The sequence below is a fragment of the Mytilus californianus genome, unplaced genomic scaffold (assembly GCF_021869535.1).
Source record: "Mytilus californianus isolate M0D057914Y unplaced genomic scaffold, xbMytCali1.0.p SCAF_1, whole genome shotgun sequence".
Classification (NCBI taxonomy): domain Eukaryota; kingdom Metazoa; phylum Mollusca; class Bivalvia; order Mytilida; family Mytilidae; genus Mytilus; species Mytilus californianus.
In genome coordinates, this window is record NW_026262581.1 from 130,116,157 (window position 1) to 130,140,620 (window position 24,464).

The following is a 24,464-nucleotide window of genomic DNA, read 5'->3' on the forward strand; positions in this document are numbered from 1 at the left end:
AAATGTAAAAAATACAATTCCGAAAGACAAACCGTCAACTGAAATATATCGGATAACTACTAGTTTAAGAACAGGATATTGTAATTTAAACTCTTACAAATCAATGATATGCCCAGCACTCATCGACAAATGCAGCTGTGGACAAATAGAAACAGTTGACCATTATCTACTGTATTGTGAAAATTATGAGGAGGCTAGAGAGAAACTCCGCTCTGCACTCTACTTCATAACATCAAAACTAACACTTGAATCAGAAGTATTGTTAGCAACAACAGAAAATGAAAATTACAAACATCACATAGAAGATATTCAACATTTGTTAGGGGTCTTTATTAAAGATACTGGAAGGTTCACAAAATAGATAGTTAAGGTTTTATAAGGGTTAATTATTTATTCACTTTTTATGCCCCCGCCGTAGCGGTGGGGGCATTAAGTTTTACCCTTGTCCGTCTTTACGTACGTACGTACATCCGTCCGTTTGTCCCAAAATTGGTTTCCGTTCTCTAACTTGAGTTTGCCTCAATTAAATGTTATGAAACTTATACACAATGCTTATTTTCACAAAACACAGATCAAGTTTGAATTTTGGTGGCGTCACTTTAACCGTTCTAGAGTTATGCCCCTTTATAAATGTAAAAATTGCAAAATTTTTAGTTTCCGTTCTCTAACTTAAGTTTGCCTCAACCAAATGTTATGAAACTTATACAAAAGGCTTATTACCTACAAAACACAGATCAATTATGAATTTTGGTGGCTTCACTTTAACCGTTCTAGAGTTATGCCCCTTTATAAATGGAAAAATTGCAAAATTTTTAGTTTCCGTCCTCTAACTTAAGTTTGCCTCAACCAAATGTTATGAAACTTATACACAATGCTTATTACCACTAAACACAGATCAAGTTTGAATTTTGGTGTTGTCACTGTAACCGTTCTAGAGTTATGCCCCTTTATAAATGGAAAAAAATGCAAAATTTTTATTTTCTTCTAAATATCAAGTTATTTTTAAAATTGGAGTTATCTTCCTTTGTCCATGATTATATTGTTGAATCAACTACAATGAATGCTTTATACAATGCAATGTTTAATTTTGACTTCCACTGATAAAACACAGATCAAGTTGAATTTGGGTAATGTCACTTTAACCATTATTGAGTTATGCCCCTTTATAAATAGAAAAATTGCTGAATTTTTAGTTTCTGTTCTCTACTTAAGTTAGCCTGAACCAAATGTTATGAGACTTACACACAAAACTCAGATCAAGTTCAAATTTGGGTAGCGTCACTTTTACTGTTCTTCAGTTATGTCCCTTTATAACTATATGATATGCAAGCAGGGGCATCATCTGTGTCCACATGTGGACACTATCCACATTTATTTTTTAATTAATTATTTAATTATTTATTTATTTATTTATTTTTTCTCTGCAGTGCCACATCATTAATACAAATGTACTAATGAGTTTTATACAATAGTGACATAAAATTACCAGAGTGATCGAAAATACAGAGAGATTATAGTGTCAAGTTGACACTTCTAAAGACTAAAGACTAAAGACAGGAAGACACATTTAGCGACAAGAAAGTTTATATACTATTAAAACAATACATTAAGAGAAAAGTCAATTAATTACAGTTGATTATTTTCTGTTTTATAAAGTTTATAATAATGTTATATTTAGTAGCACTACGTACTTTTTGATGCTTCTTGACGCTTCTTGTCTCTACTTAGTGGGACCCTTTCAAGATGTCAAACTTGCCGAGAATGAAAGTAGAATGTTATATGGATTTTAGACTCAGAAAGATCGTTGATCATAGTAAGACACACTCAAATGTAGAAAAACTGTTTATATATTACTGTATACAGGTAGGGATGTCTGAAAATGTATAAAATCAGCGAAAATCAATAAAAAGCAAATGTGAATTGGGAAAAAATATGCGGACAGAAGAATTCGGTCTACCGTACATCATCATGATCATGACATGAAGCCAGTGTCCCACTCTCAGGCACTTGTTTCTATCCATGGGAAGATCCAGTATCAATGTATATTTAGGAGCTCAAAATATAAGATGATAGTGGATCTTCCCATGCATAGAAACAAGTACCTGTGGTCAGACTTTGACATTTCAATGTTTATGATATTTTTTCTAAACCAGAACTTTTTTTTATTTTTGGGCCTTTACATTTACTAAAGACAGGTCAATCAGACCTCACCTTTGATCCCTGTAATAGTAACCCTTTGTCTGATTTTTGTCTCATAACTTTTGTACTGTAGAACTTAAATTTACCAAACTCAGTGTTCTCCCCAGGAAAGCAAGTCAACTCATACTATTGCAAACTCGTACCATGTCAATTTGTACCACTTAAAGTCAACTCATACCAACATTAACTACTAAATTTTGGAACTCACAATGTAATTCTATCTGATTGACCTATCAGAGACCATGTGTCAACTTACAAAAGAGGCAAACTAAAACATAATATATTAAATGACATGTATGTTTTAAATTGAATAAAAGAAATAAAATTTAACATAATTTTATCTCTCAAACTGCACATCTTTTTGTCAAAGATCAAACTTTGATCTGACAATTAAAAAAGTATATCCCATGACGATTTCTTTTCAACTTCATGGACAAAACTTGTGTAAATATATTTTATCATGATTGTATGTCTAAATAAACAATATAAATATTTATATTTGTTTTTATTTCAGCTAGATTCCAATTCTTGGCTTTAATATCCTAGAAGTGAAAAGACATACATGTACAATACATGATTTTATCTAGTAGCTGCATTGACAAAACCATATATATTCACGTATGGGATAATAAAACAAATCAAATGAAATATCGGGGGTCCCTCTGGGTCACCCTTACCCCCTCCTGTTTGAGAACTTGTAAACGGTCGAGATCCCCACCTTGAAACCATATATATTCTTGTATGGGACAATAAAACAAATCAAATGAAATATAGGGGAGTCCATGGGGGTCACCCCCACCACCTCCTGTTTGAGAACTTGTAAACGGTTGAGATCCCCACCCCTAAACCATACATATTCTTGTATGGGACAATAAAACAAATCAAATGAAATATAGGGGAAGTTAACGGGGGTCACCCCCACCCCCCTTCTTTTTGAAAACTTGTAAACGGTCGAGATCCCCACCCCAAAACCATACATATTCCTCGTCATGATTTCAAGAAGATTTCAATGATATACAGGGTTAATCCCTAGGTGTCACATATGCATATCACTTTATATATATATAATATAAGGGAGTCCCTGGGGGTCACCCCTACCCCATCCTGTTTGAGAACTTTTAAACGGTCGAGATCCCCACCCCAAAACCATATATATTCTTGTACTGGACAATAAAACAAATCAAATGAAATTTAGTGGGAGTCCCTGGGGGTAACCACCACCCCATCCTGTTTGAGAACTTGTAAACGGTTCAGATCCCCACCCCTAAACCATACATATTCCTCGTCATGATTTCAAGAAGATTTCAATGATATACAGGGTTAATCCCTAGGCGTCACATATGCATATCACTTTACTAACTATCAAAAAAATTCCATGACAGCTATGAAACTCGAGACCATTATAATGTTTTGAATATATATTTATACATGTATATCTACAGATATGATCAAAGTACATGTACTATGAAGATTTTTACCAGGTCTTATCAAATGACAACTAGTCAGACAAATGTAACAGTCCAGCTATTTTTAGAGGCTGTCTAAAGACAGATACTTTCAGAACTATAATGATATGACTGTGTAACTGTTACTACAAAGCGGGAGATACATTGTATTATTGCACACTATTAATATATATATAAGAAGTATGCCCATTATCAGTTATATAAAGATAGCTTGAATTCATAATGATGATACATTGTGCAGATACATGAAATATGTTTTATAAAGTATGTAAGAAATGAAGAATATAGAAATATTAAAAAAAGACAGACAACATATTTGTACAAAATTTGCTGCAAATTTTATAGATTGGACACTTAGAAGTACAATAATGTAAAAGAAAATTAAAAGATAAATATGTTGCATCATTACTAGGCTAACAACATCAGCATTTTGTGTAATATGATCCATGCATGATAAATAATTGAATTACACCACCTCAGATTGTTCCCAGTATTATTAAATCAGTTTGTGTACTGAGTGGCACCTGCTGATCTAACTAAAAATGCTAATGTGGCATATGAAAACTCTTAGTACATAGTGTACATACTTCTTCTCACACATTCAATCATCGAAAGGATACATATTTTAAAGTAATTTAAAAACGAATGATAAACGTTTGAAAACAAATGGTATATTGTTAGAGAAAAGGGTGTAGGATATTGGAAATCAGTGCAGCACATGTACAAAAAAAAATCTGATACATGAGATATAACAAGCTGTGATAACGATTAAAGCAACACTGCCACTGTTTTCATCATTACCTTTGCCTGGGTTTTTGATTAACTGCCTATAGCGTTTACAGTGCTTTGATTTTATTTTAGTTTCATGCAGAATATAAGGCTCTGCGCCTTTATCATACTTCTTTTATTAAGGAATTTTTGCTTTATTCTGAATGTTTATGAATAGGTGTGTTTATCAAGAGTTACTTATACTAGACCATTGATATTTGGTTTGGTGTTGCATTAGAATCCATGAATTTCAGTTTCAAGAAGAATATTTAGCTGCAATGATTGATTTCTTAGTTTTGAAGTTAACAAAAGAAATTATTTTGGGCTTAATTGGTCTGAAAATAAATTATATTACAAAATTTATAAGGTATGATTCCAAATTATAGCTATGTCTTTTCTTTCAAAAGTTTTCTGCAAAAACTCAGAAGTAAGTCATTGCAAGTTTTTATACGACCGCAAAAAAATTTTTGTGGTCGTATATTGGGATGACGTTGGCGTCGTCGTCCGAAGACACATTGGTTTTCGCACTCTAACTTTAGTTTAAGTGAATGGATCTCTATGAAATTTTACCACAAGGTTCAATACCACAAAAGGAAGGTGTGGATTGATTTTGGGGGTTATGGTACCAACAGTAAAGGAATTAGGGGCCAAAAGGGGCCAAAAATAAGCATTTTTGTAACTTCCAGACATAACTTGTGTGTTAGTGTATGGATCTCTCTGACATTGTACTACAAGGTTCCATATCACAAAAGGAATGCTGGGATTGATTTAAGGGGTAATTGCCTCAAAATTTTAGGAATTAGGGGCCAAAAAAGGGGCAAAAAACAAGCATTTTTCTAGTTTCATGACAATAACTTGTGTGTAAGTGTATGGATCTTTCTGAAATTGTACTACAAGGTTCCATATCACAAAGGGAAAGCTGGAATTGAGTTTGGGGGTAATTGCCGAAACGTTAGGGAATTGGGGGCCAAAAAGGGGCCAAAAATAAGCATTTTTCTAGTTTCCAGACAATAACTTGTGTTCAAGTGTATGGATCTCTCTGAAATTGTACTGCAAGGTATCATACCACAAAGGGAAGGCTGGGATTGATGATGGGGGTAATTGCCTCAATATTATAGGAATTAGGGGCCAAAAAGGGGCAAAAAACAAGCATTTTTCTAGTTTCAAGACAATAACTTGTGTGTAAGTGTATGGATCTTTCTGAAATTGTACTACAAGGTTCCATATCACAAAGGGAAAGCTGGGTTTGAGTTTGGGGGTAATTGCCCTTAACGTTTAGGAATTTGGGGCCAAAAAGGGGCCAAAAAACACATTATTCTAGTTTCCAGACAATAACTTGTGTTCAAGTGTATGGATCTCTCTGAAATTGTACTGCAAGGTACCATACCACAAAGGGAAGGCTGGGATTGAGTTTTGGGGTGATGAATCATAAGGGGGTTCAAAAAATTGGGGGAGGGGGAGGGGGGGTTTTCCTTTTTTTTTTCTTTTTAAAATTTTCCATTTTAAGTTGGTTATTTCTGATTTATATTTAAAAGCAAATAATAATGATATGGTAGGAGATACACACCAAACAGGATGTGTAAATTTTTATATAATAAGTGCAATAGCAAGAAATTTTCAATTGCACAGTATTGCGCAATAGCAAGAAATCTTCAATTTCACAGTTTTGCGCAATAGCAAGAAATATCCAATAGCACAATATTGCGCAATAGCAAGAAATTGTCAATTGTACAGTATTCCGCAATATAAACTTCGTATAAATTGCTTATTTCTTGACCAATTTCAATGGGGTTTTATTCTTGAATTCTTGGGGTTCTTTAATATGCTGAATCTAACTGTGTATTAAGTTTTTGGATTTTGGCCCCGTTTTTAAATTGGTCCACATTGAGGTCCAAAGGGTCCAAAATTAAACTTTGTTTGATTTCATCAAAAATTGAATATATGGGGTTCTTTGATATGCGGAATCTAACCGTGTATTTAGATTCTTAATTTTTGGTTCCATTTTCAAATTGGTCTACATTAAGGTCCAAAGGGTCCAAAATTTAACTTATTTTAACAAAAATTGAATTCTTAGGGTTCTTTGATATGCTGAATCTAAACATGTATTTAGATTTTTGATTATGGGCCCAGTTTTCAAGTTGGTCCAAATCGGGGTCCAAAATTAAACTTTGTTTGATTTCAACAAAAATTGAATATATGGGGTTCTTTGATATGCTGAATCTAACCATGTATTTAGATTTTTGATTTTTGGGCCCCGTTATCAACTTTGTCCACATTGAGGTCAAAAGGGTCCAATTTAAAATTTTTAAGTTCTTAGACCACATTCATTCTGTGTCAGAAACCTATGCTGTGTCAAATATTTAATCACAATCCAAATGCAAAGCTGTATCAAGCTTGAATGTTGTGTCAGTACTTGCCCCAACTGTTCAGGGTTTGACCTCTGCGGTCGTATCAAGCTGCGCCCTGCATGTAAAACAGCATTTCTTATTACCCTAAAAGGAGTACTGTGGATTCATTTATTTTCGTGGGTACCAATTTTCGTGGATTAGGGAAAACTTGCATGTTCGTGGATATTTGATTTCGTGGTTTTGCTGAAGTCTGCATACAAGCCTATAGTTAATTTGTCATTCGTTGAACATTTAATTTCGTGGTTCACCTGTACCCACGAAATCCACGAAAATTGGTATCCAACGAATATTAATGAATCCACAGTATCTATGTACTACTAGTAAATTATTAAGTCAGGGATTTCGTTACCACAAATTACCTAAAACCTTTACTTATTCTTCCATAGATACAAAGATTTGGTTTGCAAGTTTGGCTGTACCTGTAGAAAACTTATTTCACACAGAATAGCACATCATAAATTTTACGGTGATGTTGTTAGCTGAGCCCGGAAATTTAGATGCGATCCGGGTAAACTTATCAATCCTTTAAATAAACTTATTCTAAAAGGTTACCTATTCAACGCTGTAATTTAATCTTTGAATATTGTTTTTATTGGTATGAATATTGATTTTGTTATCAGTAAATTAAAACCATACTAAATATTACACATATGTACTTTCACTGTACTAAAATCTGTTGATTCATATATTTTGGCATTGCTCAAGGTCATGTTTTTCTCTGACTGTTCATGATGTCTTTACACTAAATCCGTTGGATGTTGGATGTGTACTGATTGATATTTTAGTCTTAGATACATGATTTTTTATGCCCCCGCCGTAGCTGAGGGGGCATTAAGTTTTACCCTTGTCCGTCTGTATTTATGTCCGTACGTCCCAAAATTGGTTTCCGTTCTCTAACTTGAGTTTGCCTCAACCAAATGTTATGAAACTTGTACAAAATGCTAATTACCACAAAACACAGATCAAGTTTGAATTTTAGTTGCGTCACTTTAACCGTTCTAGAGTTATGCCCCTTTATAAATGGAAAAATTACAAAATTTTTAGTTTCTGTTCTCTAACTTAAGTTTGCCTCAACCAAATGTTATGAAACTTATACACAATGCTTATTACCACCAAATACAGATCAAGTTTGAATTTTGGTGGCGACACTTGAACTGTTCTAGAGTTATGCCCTTTATAAATGGAAATTTGCAAACTTTTATTTTCCGTTCTCTAACTTAAGTTTGCCTCAACCAAATGTTATGAAACTTATACACAATGCTTATTACCACAAAATACAGATCAAGATTGCATTTTGGTAGCGTCACTCTAACCGTTCTAGAGTTATGCCCTTTCATAAATGGAAAAATTGCAAAATTTTTAGTTTCCGTTCTCTAACTTAAGTTTGCCTCAACCAAATTTTATGAAACATATACACAATGCTCATTACCACAAAATAAAGATCAAGTTTGAATTTTGGTGGGGTCACTTTAACCATTCTCGAGTTATGCCCCTTTATAAATGGAAAAAAATGCAAAATTTTTAGTTTCCGTTCTCTAACTTAAGTTGCCTCAACCAAATGTTATGAAACTTATACACAATGCTTTTTACCACAAAACACAGATCAAGTTGAATTTTGGTAGCGTCACTTTAAAAATTATCGAGTTATGCCCCTTTATAAATCTAAAAATTGAAAAATTTTTAGTTTCCGTTCTGTAACTTAAGTTTGCCCCAACCAAACATTATGAAACCTATACACGATACTTATTACCTTAAAACTCAGATCAAGTACAAATTTGGGTAGCGTCACTTTTATCGTTCTTGAGTTATGTCCCTTTATAATGTTGTATGCAAGCGGGGGCATCATTGTGTCCATGGGCACACATTCTCCATTTATTTTATTAGTTGTTATTGGCTTTGAACTAGTTGTCAGTAACTGCGAGTACTCTTGGATCTGTACTTAGTGTCTTTTTTTCGTTGTTAGGGATGAGGGATAGATATATATGCTGCCATGTCCTGTCTTTGTTTTTGTTTGATGTTTTTGTTTGTATCGATCTAATAGTCTCTGTTATATTGATCCTAGACTTAGGATGATTATTTGACATGAGGACACTTATTTATTGTTGCCCAATGTCTTTTCTGGTTTTTGTCTCACCTGTGACTTTCGCAGTATGCGAGACATAGGTATTGCTATCCAGCGGCAGCGGCATGAACTATTTGTATAAAGCTTTATATTTCAGAAGGTAGAAGTCCTGGATGCTTCATACCTTGTATGCAGATACCTTATGTTACGAAGTTTCCAACTGCTTGAAAAAAAATAAGTTTTTTTGTCATGTGAATTTCTCACTTATTTTTAGTAATAGGATAACTATTTTTATGCCCCACCTAAGGTCATTATGTTTTTCGGTCTGTGCGTCCCTTCCTTCGTCCGTTCGTTTATCCGTCCATTTGTTCATCAGTCCGTCTGTCCCGCTTCAGGTTAAAGTTTTTGGTCAAGGTAGTTTTTGATGAAGTTGAAGTCCAAACAACTTGAAACTTAGTACACATGTTCCCTATGATATGATCTTTCTAATTTTAATGCCAAATTAGAGTTTTGACCCCATTTTCACAGTCCACTGAAAATAGAAAATGATAGTGCCTGCTTCATTTTAAATTTTTGGTCAAGGTAGTTTTTGATGAAGTTGAAGTCCAAACAACTTGAAACTTAGTACACATGTTCCCTATGATATGATCTTTCTAATTTTAATGCCAAATTAGAGTTTTGACCCCATTTCACAGTCCACGGAAAATAGAAAATGATAGTGCCTGCTTCATTTTAAATTTTTGGTCAAGGTAGTTTTTGATGAAGTTGAAGTCCAATCAACCTGAAACTTAGTACACATGTTCCCTATGATATGATCTTTCTAATTTTAATGCCAAATTAGAGTTTTGACCCCATTTTCACAGTCCACTGAACATAGAAAATGATAGTGCCTGCTTCATTTTTATACGACCGCAAAAACATTTTGCGGTCGTATATTGGTATGACGTTGGCGTCATTGTCGTCGTCCGAAGACACATTGGTTTTCGCACTCTAACTTTAGTTTAAGTTAGTGGATCTCTATGAAATTTTACCATAAGGTTCAATACCACAAAAGGAAGGTTGGGATTGATTTTGGGGGTTATGGTACCAACAGTTAAGGAATTAGGGGCCAAAAGGAGGCAAAAAATAACCATTTTTGTAACTTCCAGACATAACTTGTGTGTAAGTGTATGGATCTCTCTGACATTGTACCACAAGGTTCCATATCACAAAGGGAATGCTGGGATTGATTTTTGGGGTAATTGCCTCAAAATTTTAGGAATTAGGGGCCAAAAAAGGGGCAAAAAGCAAGCATTTTTTCTAGTTTCATGACAATAACTTGTGTGTAAGTGTATGGATCTTTCTGAAATTGTACTACAAGGTTCCATATCACAAAGGGAAAGCTGGAATTGAGTTTGGGGGTAATTGCCCAAAACATTTAGCAAAAAGGGGCCAAAAATAAGCATTTTTCTGATTCCAGACAATAACTTGTGTTCAAGTGTATGGATCTCTCTGAAATTGCACTGCAAGGTACCATACCACTAAGGGAAGGCTGGGATTGATTTTGGGGGTAATTGCCTCAAAATTGTAATAATTAGGGGCCAAAAAGGGGCAAAAAACAAGCATTTTTCTAGTTTCCAGACATAGTACACATGTTCCCTATGATATGATCTTTCTAATTTTAATGCCAAATTAGAGTTTTGACCCCTATACGTTGTATGGAATGATTGTAAGGGGTACATGTCAGACTGGCAGGTTTCATCTGACCTTGACCTCATTTTCATGGTTCATTGGTCATTGTTAATTTTTTGTGTTTTGGTCTGTTTTTCAAGTACTGTAAGCAATAGGTCAACTATATTTGGTGTATGGAATGATTGTAAGTTGTACATGTCTTCTGTCTAGCTGGTGTCATCTGACCTTGACCTCATTTTCATGGTTCATTGGTCAATGTTAAGATTTTGTGTTTTGGTCTTATTTTTCAAGTACGATAAGCAGTAGGTCAACTATATTTTGTTTATGGAATGATTGTAAGTGTACATGTCTGTCTAGCCGGTGTCATCTGACCTTAATCTCATTTTCATGGTTCATTGGTCAATACTAAGTTTTTGTGTTTTGGTCTATTTTCAATAACCATAGCAATAGGTCAACTATAATTTGCGTATAGAATGATTGTAAGGTGTACATGTCTGTCTAGCCAGTATCATCTGACCTTGACCTCATGTTAATGGTTCATTGGTTAACGTTAAGTTTTTGTGTTTTGGACTGTTTTTCAATAACCATAAGCAATGGGTCAGCTATATATGGTGTATGGAATAATTGTAAGATGAACATGTCTGTGCTAGTTTTTATCTGACCTTGACCTCATTGTCATTGATCTTTAAAAATGTTAAGTTTATGTGATACTTGTAGTAAAACCTTTATCTCCGACTTGCAACATAAAATCAATGGTCAGTAAAACAGGCGAGACATTTCAGCATGTACACTGTTGTATTTCTTTTTTAGGGTTGCTGTCTGATGTATACAAACATCTATTTTGACTCATAATATTTAATAAAACGACTAATTGTTTACTAATTCAGGGGCATACTATTATTCTATTACACATTTTAATAGTGACAAAGTAACTTTATCAATATACATTTTTTTTCAGACAAGTTCTTGAAGTAATGGCAGGTGCCCGTAATGAAGATAAAGACAGTTTAGCAGAGATCATGTTTAACAATACAAACAGACTTTTCTTTGGTGTTGATTGATAAATTAAATTACCATATTTTCAAAGAATAATTGATTGTGTTTGCAATGTTGAAATTGTTGGAAAATTTACGAAAAGAAATGTTGATGGACTGGTATAAAAGTTGATTCTCCTGATATCTTATGTGACCAATATTCTTAACTACTACTTTTCTTGAGTGCTTCACATTTTTATGGTGCTAGAAAAATTTTCAGGTGCTTAAAGCTGTTGCTTTGTCAGTTGTCTAATTTTTGTGTCGCCTTGACGGAGTCAAAAAGCGAGACATAGGTATGCTGTTTCCAGCGGCGGTGGCATCAACAATGTATTAGTTTGTGATTAGGTCTAGTTTATGGTGAACCACTAGTGGTAGGTCAATGATATTTTGTATGCAGTTGTATTAGCATTGGCACATCTCATTACCATGGAGATTATTTGACCCTGCCCCCTCAGTCATGGTCTATTGACTTTGAAACTTTGCTTAGTTTACATGTATTAGTTTGTGATTAGGTCAGTTTATGGGGAACCACTAGTAGTAGGTCAATGATATTTGGTATGCAGTTGTATAAGCATTGGCATATCTCATTTCCATGGAGATTATCTGACCCCACCCCCTCATTATGGTTCATTGACTTTGAAACTTTTACATAGTTTACAATTTAATGTTTGTGTTTAGGTTTTTTTTTAAAGGGAACGACTTATGAAAAGTCAATGGTATTTGGTATGCAGTTGTATTAGCATTGGCACATCTCATTTCCATGGAGATTGTTTAGCCCTGTACCTTCAGTCATGGTTCATTGACTTTGAATATTTGCATAACTTACATGTTAAAGTATTGCTATTTTAATTTCAACATTTGCATTATCAAAATAACAAATAGGCGAGACATATCTTTGTGTTAACAGTTTATGTTATGAACAAATGTCTCTGGAAGAAATCTTGAGTTTCCCTTACTTAATTATTACCCCAGCAAAGAAAGTTGTGTGCGCATAGAGGAACAACCCTGTCTGTCTATCCATGTACTTATTAAGTGCAACTCCACATAAACAGCCAGACAGACATTGATGAAACTTAAGACAGTTGTAGAACAGTACCTTAGGATGTGGGTAAAATAATATAAAGTGTTTTCCCTAAAAATTCATATACCATCTTGGTGGAAAGGGAATTTTTAAATACCATCTTTGTGTTATATTATTATATCTCCATTTACATCCTTGTCCTTTGATCTATGGTGGATAGTTGTCTAAACCATACAAGCTCTCCTTATTGGGGTAAAGATGGCATGAAATGCAATCAAATTCTTTATGTTACCAACTTGATAGCTATATCCTCCATGCTCCATCTACCTTTGAAAGTGTAAACAACAGTGAGGTGGTCATTCTGAAAATCACATCTATTCTCATGCCAAGCAATTGATAAATTATATATGCTCAGATATTCAAACATGTAAAAAAAAAAACAATTTTATTAAAAGTTACATATGTTGTTCATGGTGTATGACTCCACTCCATTCTTAAAAAAAAGGTCCAAGAACAAACGTAATTTTATACGGTTGAACGTAGTGAATTAGAGTGAAATTATTTTCTCTTGTCTTTTTTATGATGTATAAGTGTTGTGCCTATCGTACTGTCAGTAACCTGCCGAAACAGGGGTTTTGGTCATTCAGCACGACAGCGCCAAAGAGATCGGTACTAAAATTACTTGGTAAATTGTAAAATATTACCAAAATGTGTTCCATAGCACTTCAATGTTTAATTCTAACTTCACATTGCAAAATGAAAGCTATCGTTACCCTTTAGTGCTCACAAGCACTTTGATATTTTTTATGCCCCCGCCGTCCGTACGTCCCAAAGTTGGTTTCCGTTCTCTAACTTTAGTTTGCCTCAACCAAATGTTATGAAACTTATACACAATGCTTATTTCCACAAAATACAGATCAAGTGTGAATTTTGGTCGTGTCACTTTAACCGTTATTGAGTTATGTCCCTTTACAAATGGAAAAATAGCTGAATTTTTCGTTTCAGTTCTCTAACTTATGTTAGCCTCAACCAAATATTATGAAACTTATATATAATGCTTATTACCACAAAATACAGATCAAGATTGGATTTTGGTGGTGTCACTTTAACCGTTCTAGAGTTATGCCCCTTTAGAAAAACTAACAGCCTAATTAATTACAAAACAAAAAATGTTGAATTTTTTGTTTCCATTCTCTTACTTAAGTTTGCAGGCGCGTAGCAACCCATACGCAAAAACGCAGTTGCCGCGGTACACATCGAAAATTTTACAAAATAAAAATATTGATACATCTAGTAAGAATAAAACTAAAGTAATAAATTGAATTAAAAACTATTATACAAACATGTTAATAATCACTTTGTAGCTATATTCCGTTCCTGAAATTATTTTTCATTTACGGAACCAGCATCATGATTATGTTGCTGATGCAAACAATTAAAATGGTCCTCGAGGTGTCAAAAATCAATTCTATGAAAATCCAAATTCCTAAGCTAACAGTACTTGTTTGTTTTTCTCTAATTAATTTTTTTTTTTCAAATTTATTTTCAAAAGTTGACTTGTTACTCATGAAAATAAGATTTCGGTGAGGTCATTTCAGAGACATATATAGTGTGTATATATGTCTCTGGTCATTTAAGTCCCAGGAAATTGCGAGAATGCAGGATTTTGCACCATTTACCCAGAGCTTCTGGGGGCCTTAAGCGGCCCCCAAACCCCCTGCCGTTTGTCTTTCTACTCCGGCATTGAGTACACATCATATTAGCCTAGCTACGCCCCTGGTTTGCCTCAACCAAATGTTATAAAACTTATACACAATACTTACTACTACAAAACTCAGATCAGTAACAAATTTGGGTAGCGTCACTTTTACCGTTCTTCAGTTATGTCCCTTTTTAACTTTATATGATATGCAAGCAGGGGCATCATCTGTGTCCCATGGACACATTCCCCATTTATTTTCATTGTGGGTGCTTTGATATGATGGTGATGAAATCATACAATCCAAATATTAAGTATTATCCAAAAATGTTTATTGTCTCGCCTGCGACGAGAGTCTCAGTATGCGAGACATAAGGATTACTATCTGGCGCAAACTATTTGTATAAAGCTTTATATTTCAGAAGGTAGAACACCTGGATGCTTCATACCTTGTATGTAGATACCTATTGTTACGAAATGTCCATTTTCCTTGACCTCATTTTCATGGTTCAATGACTGCTCAAAAAAAAGAAGTTTTTTTGTCATGTGAATTTCTCACTTATTATGACTGGTTGGATAACTATATTTGGTATATGGGTTCCTTGCAACGTCAACATGTCATTCAGACAGGGTTCATCTGACCTCGACCTCATTTCATGGATCAGTGATTAAGGTTAAAGGAGTATGTTCGGTAAGGGCCATATTTGGCCCCGATTGTAAAGTTTAATGTTACAAGATAAAAAAATGTTTTAAGTTGACTTAATGACATGTGAGAAACAGTTAAATAGAACTATTTGTGTCAAAGTTTTATTCAAAAGCGTTAATTTTTACATAATAGGTCAAGATAAGAGATTTTAGCGAAATTTGACCAAATTAGCCGGATTTTAACCAAATTTTGGATTAGGAAACATAGAGCGCAGACGTCGACAAACTAAATATTCAAGTTAAAACATGTAAAATGTCATTACAAACATTATTTTAAAATATCTTTTTTGTCGACATATGCGCTCTATGTTTCCTGTTCAATAATCAATGGAAATTTACCCATTTTTCATTGATTTTTTCGTGAAAAATCAAAATGAGCACTATTTGTGACGTCATGAATAAAACGCAGGTACGAAAATTTTTAACAAAAAGGCTTATTTCCTATCTAGTCATTGTATTAGCTACGATTCATTGTGATATTGGTCAATAGATACTAATTTGAAATTTCAGCTAAAAAAAGGGGCCATTTTAGAGCCTTATCGAACCTACTCCTTTACATGATTAGTTTCGTTTCTTAAATACTATAAGCAGTAGGTCAACTATATATGGTGTATGGAATGATTGTAAGGGGTACATGTCAGACAAGCAGGTTTCATCTGAACTTGACCTTAATTTCATGGTTTATTGATCAATGTTAATTTTTTTCTGTTTTGAGTGTGTTTTTCAAGTACTATAAGCAATATGTCAATTATATTTGGTGTATATAATGATTGTAAGGTGTACATGTGTGCACTGTCTAGTCGGTATCATCTGACCTTGTCATTTTCTTGGTTCATGATTCATTGGTCAATGTTAAATTTATATGTTTTTGGTCTGTTTTTCAATTACCATTAGCAATAGGTCAACTAGATTTGGTGAATCATAGTAAGGTGTAAATGTCTGTCTGACAGGATTTATCTGACCTTTACCTCATTGTCATGGATATTTAAAAATGTTAGATTTATGTGATACTTGTAGTAAAACCTTTATCTTTAAGACTTTCAACATTTGCAGCATGTAATGTCTTGTTTTATTAGTACATAAAGTTTTCCTTGAAATTAAAAGAAATTCTCAACAATTAGGACCAATTTTCCGGCGAGCTGATCCTTTATCTAATCTCTTTCAGAGATTTGTTGGATAATTTTTCACTACCATTGACCAATTCACCAAAATGTCTTTTCATTGTGCCTAAAACCCACATCCAGTACCGCTGATAAGGCTTCAACCAATTCCAAATTTATGACTTACTGCTGAAATGAACTTTTTACAAACGTGTATTTTTCTGGCAAGTTATATATAGTACAATAAATTTGTGGCATATCCGCAAAATTAAGCAGTACTTTGTGTGTTATTTGAAAGGAGAAACATAATTATTGTGATCCAAGCATAACACATAATTTGGAGAGATAACAATTTCCTTGAGAAATAAAGGCACTTAATGGCCTCTACTATTTAAACAAGTTCCTATGCTGAATGAGTTTTCAAAAGACTAACAGTTTCTGATATATTAATTCATTTGTAATGTGAACTTTAAATTGAACACCAAATGATGAAATTTAGTGAAGATATGACCAACAAAAAATCCTTCAAAGTAAATAACACTACACTTTCCAATACCTTGTAATGTACATTTTCTGGTGTGTTGTGACTTTGCTTTTATAAATTTTGTTCCATGTGAAATATACAGCACATAAGTAACAATTTAATTCTTAAAAAGACACCATTCACAGTATGTTTGTAAATATTAGTTGTAGTAACAAGGTGATGATATGAGATACATGTTTATATATTTTAGATATTCAATGAATAATGTCATTTAAAAATTTAATTAATTTCTAGGCTAATGTTCATGTATATATCTATGGACCTGATTTTACTCCAACTGTCTACGCATTGATAAATAGTTATCTACATGGCATGCTTCATTCATTTTTCACGCATATGTAATATCAGCTTAACTAAAAGTATTATATTGCATCCAGAATCCAAATCCATGAATATATTGCTTGGTTGTTTTTTGCTTAACGTCCAGTGGCAAATATTTCATGAATGTTCTGGACAACCATAAATATAAACAAATTCTAATTTATAGGAGCAACAATAATATTGTCTTGTAGAATAGTTGTGTTTAATAAGTGGTAGTTTCTATGTCCGTTAGCTGTTTGAGTCCATGTAATCTGGTTGTAAGTTCTATGATATAACTTTACCAGATATACACTTAACATTAAACAAATCTGAATTCAGTAATCACTTCTTTTTTTTTTAATTTTTTTAAAATAGTGTATATGTTTACACTACTTCCGACCTCTATCGCGAGTTTCCCCTGTGACGCATGAAAAGCAATATATCTTGGTTGGCTTATCCTGTCTGTGTCTGACAAAAGGCTATACATGTTTCCATTGGTTGAGCTTAACTGGTAAATCTTATTATCTGCCTTACTTGCCACAAATAATGTATGTTCATGAAGAGCCACGCCCCTTGGTGTATTAATTTTGTTTACCCACTTGACTTCTCCTTTATAATCAACACAGTGAATGTATCCGTCGGAAACATTCGCAATGAACACAAGTTTTTTGTCATTGTCATGAACTAGCCGAATTGTGTTGCCCGTAAATTGACCGAAACTACTATTTTGACCTCTCACTAAATGTGTTATGTTACCATTAAAATCTGTAACAGCAATTTCACCATCGTCGCCTTCACCCAACTCAATAGCAAACGATCTCCGGCTATATGAAATGCTAAATGGTTTATCCTTTATTCCAAAACTTCTCTCTTTCCACAAATTATTGACTTTATCAATCTTGTAAATGCGGACCTCTTTTTTATCTGCAAATGTAATAACTACTTCGTCGTGTGAAACGGCAGCAATGCCTCGTGGTTCGTCTGTTAATTCTTTCTTCGTTAAAAGTTCGTACCATTCCGGTTTGAAGACTTTGAGACATTTGTTCTTGCTGTCTATGACAAGCAGACGACCATCTTGTAAAATAGTCATTCCTCTAATTCGTGTCATAGCGGTTTCTCCTGGTGCAGTACTGGGTCTTTCGGAAATTAACCTTCCTTTGTATAAGTCTTTTTCTTGCTTCAGTATAACATTGACCTGAATCAAAACGTAATCAGCATACAATGCAAAGTTTGTATTGTCAGAATACGACGCCCAATATTGAGCAGTACAATCAATTTAAATTGATTATCAATTTGTAATTATGGTTATTTTAAATAAACATGTTGTAAAGTGAAGCAATAATTCATCACAGCTTATCAACCATATTTTTTGAAGACAAAGTTTCTCTGCAACGAAACCTGGATCACTTGGCAAGTTTGCATAAAAATTGGTACACTGTTAAAACCACATAAACAGTCGACTGACTGATATCGGCCTTATTTGTAGATCTTGTCTTTATACTAATTTTTGCTGGACAGAGTTTTATTCTATCCATTATAGTTTTTTTTCGAGGTGATAAATAGCCAACAATGTTAAAATGGATTAAATTGTTATTTTCGGGTAAGAACTCTTGCAAGGAGTCGATTGACGATATGAAAAATAATCACATAAAAAGATCAAAGCAAAATTTGAGAAAATAGCGATAATAATCATTTTGGTCTATTTGTAGATCTTGTGTTGCTGGTCATTTTTGTTGTTACAGATTGCAGTGTCTATTATATTTTTCGAGATATAGGGTAACGGTATCATATTGGTAAAAAAAATATGATCATTTAATAGTGAAAGCTGTCCTTTTAAGGCCTTGATGGTAATCTTCAGACTTAAAATGATTAACGAAATAACTTTTCCTTTCTTGAAGGTGAAGTTGTGTTTGTTCCTTCTATATAATGTAACTTTCTAAGTAAATGATTCGATATCCATTATAGTTTTTTCAAGGTAAAAAATAGCCAACAATGTTAAAATTGATTAAATATTGATTTACGGGTAATTTAATATACAAAATTAATTTGCTTATTCATAGTTCGAAGCAATACTAAATTGGTTCTTGTATTTTATGAATAGTTTGTTCTGTGCTTTGCGCACGAACGAAACATCCTGCCTATCACGAAAAACACACAAATTTATCCGATAAATCGATTTAGCCTCAGATTGTGACTCTCAGCTAATATTTTAGTTTTAGCGTTTTAGCCTCAGATTGTGACTCTCAGCTAATATTTTAGTTTTAGCGTATCAATTTTAAAAGAGAAAACATGATAATCGGCACTTAGGACGTTGCTGTATGAAAATTACTAAGAAATATAGCAATCGATATCATAGTATAAGAAGATTTCTTATCAGCAGGTAAATAACACTGAGCTTGACTTCATTAACTGCGAGCTTTCTTCCCTACGGATAGGCCCCAAGGGTGACTGGGGAATAGAAGTATGGTCACCATTGGTCTTCCTCCGACCGGCAGTAAAACCCTTGCTAAAGTGGGGCGTCCGTTTGGCTGTGCAGGATGTACAAATTTGCAGCCACGTCCGGTCAGGATGGGGACGTTAAATCCGATGCCTCGTGTAAAGAGAGTGTCACGCTCTTTGCGCGTTAAGAACCCTTGCAACAACTCTTTGAGGGGTCCGTAGGTGACCTGTTGCAAGGCTAAATTTCTGTCTCTATCCAATATACCCTCATTTCCCGTGGCAGTCTAAATTTCTCCGACCTTAATACAGAACCTACGTATTGTATTTATTGTTAATCTGTTCTCGTCCTGAATATGCATGAAATATTTGCCACTGGACGTTAAGCAACCAACAATCAAGCAATCAATCCCTACGGATCGAGATCAAAAGGGGGAAAGAAGATATACATTTAAGATGTCTTTTTAACATTTACCTGTGCTTTCTTTTTCGTACTGTCCTGTACTACACTACTCACAGTCCGGGTAACCAGACTTGAGTCCCATAACTTTAGAGGGCACAACTGGTGGTCCTTAGTCGCTTTCACTAAATGATGTCTCCCCGAACATTCAGTACAATACATCTCTCTACAAGAGGCACATAAACTAACTACTTCCATTTTTTCTTCACAAATTTCACAGTTTCGTCCAATTTTTGTGCTTGACGCATCAGAACCGTCCGGTGATATACGTAATAGAATGTGCGACTTCGTAGCATTTTGTCTTGTGTGGACCTTTGTACATCCTGCACAGAAACACTGGGTACACTCAACACAATATGTTGTCTGGGTGAGGGGCTTATTACACCCGTCGCATGTTCCAGCGTCCATAGTTATATCTGAAACAATAGTAAACAGATTGGAAATATAGATATAAGGAGACATTGTATATGATTGCCAATGATACAACTTTCCAGCAGAGTTCAAATGGCGTGCATGTAAGCAATTGTTGGTTACTGTACGGCCTTCAACAATGAGAAAAAAAACATACCGTATAGTCAGCTATAAAAGGCCCCGACTTGGAAAATGCGAAACAAAAACAAATATGACAGATGTGAACCAACGACAAGTACTGAGTTACAGGCTCCTGACATAGGACAGACACATGCATAATGTGGCGGATTTAATATGTTAATGAGAGCTCAACCCTCCCCTAACCTGGGTCAGGGGTGTAACAGCACAACATAAGAACAAACTATGAAAATCATCTTGTAAATGAATTAACTCAACACGTCGATACGAAACACACTAAAACAACTGTCATAAAAACAATAAGCTGCTCAAAGCACCGATATAAGAGAACTCTCAGTTACCGAAAGATAATTCAAGCCAATGACAAATACAAGAACTCTCAGATCTGTACTTTGTGTATTTTGCGTTTTTGTTAGTTTTTTTGTTTGTTGTGTTTTGTATCGATCTGATGAGTTAAGCTCTTTTCAACTGATTTTTATATAGTTTCTTCTCATGTAGTACTGTTACACTACTGTCCAAGGTTAGGGGGAGGGTTTGGCGCCAGCAAGCATGTTTAACCCGGCCCTACATTCTGTATGTGCCTGTCCCAAGTCAGAAGCCTGTAATTTAGTGGTTGATGTTTGTTGCTGTATATCATATTTGTGTTTTGTTTCTTGTTTTGTACATAAATAAGGTCGTAAGTTTTCTCGTTTGAATTGTTTACATTTGTCATTTCGGGGCCTTTTATAGCTTACTGTGCGGTATGGGATTTGCTCATTATTGAAGGCCGTATGATGACCCATAGTTGTTAACGTCTACGTCAGTTGGTCTTTGGTTGTCTATTAAATGGGCAATCATACCACATCTTTTTTTTTTATTATAAACAAATCATGTTCTCCCAGTCTAAAGCATCCATCAGTATTTAGTTTAAAGACGTCATAAACAGTCTGAAAAACACATGACCTTATGCAATGCCAAAATATAAGTGATATGGAACAGTACTCATTATTTAGTGATGGTTTATTTTTTCAAAACAAAACCAATGTTAGTACCGATGAAAGCAATATTCTAAGATGTCACTACGATATTGTATTATTAACCTTTAAAAATAAGTTTATTCAAAGGATCAATGAGTTTACATGGATCATATCTAAATTTACGGGCTCGTAACAAAACATCACAGTAAAACATTAGAATGCGAATCCCGTTTTAATAAGAATTCTACAGGTACAGCCAAATTTCTAAACCAAATCTTTGTATCTATGAAAGAATTAATAATAGTTTTAATAAATTTGTGGTATTGAAATCCCTGACTTAATAGTTTACCATAAATTACGTTCATTGAAATTTAAAACGTCATTTCAGACACGGGCAAAGTTAAATTGTGATATATACACACCATCAGAAGGGGCCAAATGAACATAAAAAAGTTAATTTCAATAAAAAATCAAGAGCACAATGGGTTATTCTGTGATTTTGTTTCTGTTATTAAATTGCAATAAGAATAAACAAAAATTGAACTTATCTGAAAATAAGTTATTAATATTTCAACACCAATGTTCTTACCTTAATTACTTCGTTAAAAATTCGATGGTTTAAAACCCTAAGCGTAGATGAACTTAAATATACAATAAAGTGAATTGCAAACAGGTAAGTAAAATCGTAATTCGATATTTTGTCAGAAACATATTAACCAATATATATATTTATCTACTTGTTATTCCATTATTAAAGGTTTTTTTGGGATAAAGATAACAAATGTTCTTTTGTGTTTCTTTACAACTATATATTTGGCATATCCTTTTACGATCGTCGACGAGGCATATAGCATATATGTGTACAGATTTACTTCGTCATTACTCTTCTTGCCGACTTGTTTCTTTATTATTATGAGGCTGACTTCATACAGGAACTTCTTAGGAAGAAAGATAAGAAGTTAGCAATATCCTTTAACTTTACGTTCCGCTATATAGATGATGTTCTCTCACTAAATAATACAAAATTTGGTGACTATGTTGAACGAATCTATCCCATCGAACTAGAGATAAAGGATACTACAGATACAGTTAAGTCTGCCTCATATCTTGACTTACATCTAGAAATTGACAATGAGGGTCGGTTGAAAACAAAACTTTACGACAAAAGAGATGATTTCAGCTTCCCAATTGTGAACTTTCCATTTCTATGTAGCAACATTTCAGCAGCGCCTGCATACGGAGTAGTGTATATATCTCCCAATTGATACGATATTCCCGGGCTTGTATTTCCTATCATGATTTCCTTGATAGAGGATTGCTGCTCACAAGGAAGCTATTAAACCAAGAGTTCCAGATGGTGAAATTGAAATCATCCCTTCGTAAATTTTACGGACGCCATCACGAGTTGGTTAACCGTTATGGAATAACCGTTTCACAGATGATATCGGATATGTTCCTTATGTCGTAACTACAATACCCTTCCCTTTTCACGAATGTGACCTACCTAATTAGACTATTTACCGGATTTGTAATAACATAAGCAACACGACGGGTGCCACATGTGGAGCAGGATCTGCTTACCCTTCCGGAGCACCTGAGATCACCCCAGTTTTTGGTGGGGTTCGTGTTGCTTAGTCTTTAGTTTTCTTTGTTGTGTCATCTGTACTATTATTTGTCTGTGTGTCTTTTTATTTTTGGCCATGGCGTTGTCAGTTTGTTTTCGATCTGTGAGTTTGACTGTCCCTCTGGTATCTTTCGTCCTTCTTTTACAGCGAATTGCAGCGACGACAATGAACAAGACCACTATACAAGTATCGTAATGGAGTATTAAATGTCTATTAAACAATGGAATCACGACAAGTGAAGATGAGACAATTAAAAAACTAATTAACCGTTGTAATTGGATTAGCTGACTTGACAACGATGTACTCTGGCTACATAGTTTGGAAACTTATTTCAGCATAAGTACAAGAAATTGTTCATCTTAGTTATACAATTCCGTGATTAGTAAAGTGAAAAATACCAACCTTATCATACACTTATTTTTAATTGTGCACCCTGCTATATACAACAATACATGAATAAGATCTATCCTAGCGCCTCGTCAAAGAAAATAATTTCAACCATTTCAATGGTGCACCTTTATCATATACCATAACGGATGAATAAATGATCTAATCCTTTCAACTGGGCGATGACACAGTTGAGTGGAATCCGAACATAATAGTCTTTCTAATACATATTAATATTAACTACTGGAGAAAAAATCCAAATGAAATTTATTTGAACTGACGCATTTTAAAGATCCAAATTTATTAATTTGGCAGAAATTTAAAGGGGTGTCGATGAACAATGTACCTTACTTCTCTGTTTGTAATACATGTTCATGAATAAGTTAATAATTTACCTAAGCTTCACCTAAATAATGTGCCATAGAAAAAGTAAATGAAATTAAAACTTTGGGCCTTGTCAAGTTAGTGCTAACAAAGTGCTTTTCTAAATATACCTTCACTAGGAACACTCGAACCTAAAAAATTTGAGGCCAAGGATGTAAACATACTTGAATTACTACATTGTAAATGGGGTGGGTGGGGGTAATATATCCATTTTCAGTATTTATAAAGAAAAAGAGTAGACTGAATGTATACAGTATACCAGCCTACTGCTTCAAGAGATAATTACTCATTTTCAAGATTTTTTTAACAAAATATTGGAGGGGGCGGAGGGTATGCAAACTTAACTGATTTTCTTACAATATTATTGCATGTTTTTAACCAGATCATGCACCAAATTATAAACGCATGAAGAAAGCAAAAATCGCACACATTTCAATAGATTTTGGAAATGTTCTAACCAAAAATGTATCAGAGGAGTATTCTAACCTTAACTAAATTGCGGTTTGAAGTAAAGCTGTAGATTGTCTTTCAGATGCAAATTATTTTCAATTTTTGTTAAGGAGACGTCGTTCGGTGCAAAATAAAAAAAAACAACATTTTGCAGTGTTTGTATCAAAATGCCTTTATAAGCAACAAGTAGCACCGAATAACACGTTACTTTTATAAATATATTTAAAATTGCTGAAAAAC

General features: G+C 34.1%; 2 protein-coding genes across 7 annotated transcripts in view; one reads left to right on the plus strand and one right to left on the minus strand.

Annotated features, from left to right (window-relative positions):
- LOC127713914 (deoxyribonuclease TATDN1-like) overlaps window positions 1-13,096 on the plus strand; it is a 32,359-nt gene extending 19,263 nt beyond the window's left edge. For all 5 annotated transcript variants that reach the window (XM_052219865.1, XM_052219893.1, XM_052219882.1 and 2 more), the window contains one exon: window positions 11,533-13,096. In XM_052219865.1, the coding sequence (XP_052075825.1) occupies window positions 11,533-11,635 (103 nt within the window). In that variant the 3' untranslated portion in view covers window positions 11,636-13,096. The remainder of the gene's footprint in view (window positions 1-11,532) is intronic.
- A 3,269-nt stretch (window positions 13,097-16,365) lies between these two features.
- LOC127713710 (uncharacterized) lies at window positions 16,366-23,580 on the minus strand. Of its 2 annotated transcripts, none has more exons than XM_052219808.1 (3): window positions 23,406-23,580; window positions 19,889-20,289; window positions 16,366-18,172 (listed from the first exon to the last, which is right to left on the minus strand). In XM_052219808.1, exons 2-3 carry the CDS (start codon window positions 20,279-20,281, stop codon window positions 17,297-17,299), a joined length of 1,269 nt encoding a protein of 422 aa, XP_052075768.1. In that variant the 5' UTR covers window positions 20,282-20,289; window positions 23,406-23,580; the 3' UTR covers window positions 16,366-17,296. The 2 variants fall into 2 exon arrangements, with proteins under 2 accessions (XP_052075768.1, XP_052075769.1); XM_052219809.1 differs by lacking the exon at window positions 23,406-23,580 and adding an exon at window positions 21,968-22,042.
- Between the last annotated feature and the right edge of the window lie 884 nt (window positions 23,581-24,464).

Bases quoted from the DNA above. Each gene is read 5' to 3' on its own strand.
- LOC127713710 (XM_052219808.1), bottom strand. From the start codon at position 20,281: ATGGACGCTGGAACATGCGACGGGTGTAATAAGCCCCTCACCCAGACA. The intron at 18,173-19,888 runs GTAAATGTTAAA...GTTTTGATTCAG, and splicing joins GTACGAAAAAGAAAGCACAG to GTCAATGTTATACTGAAGCA.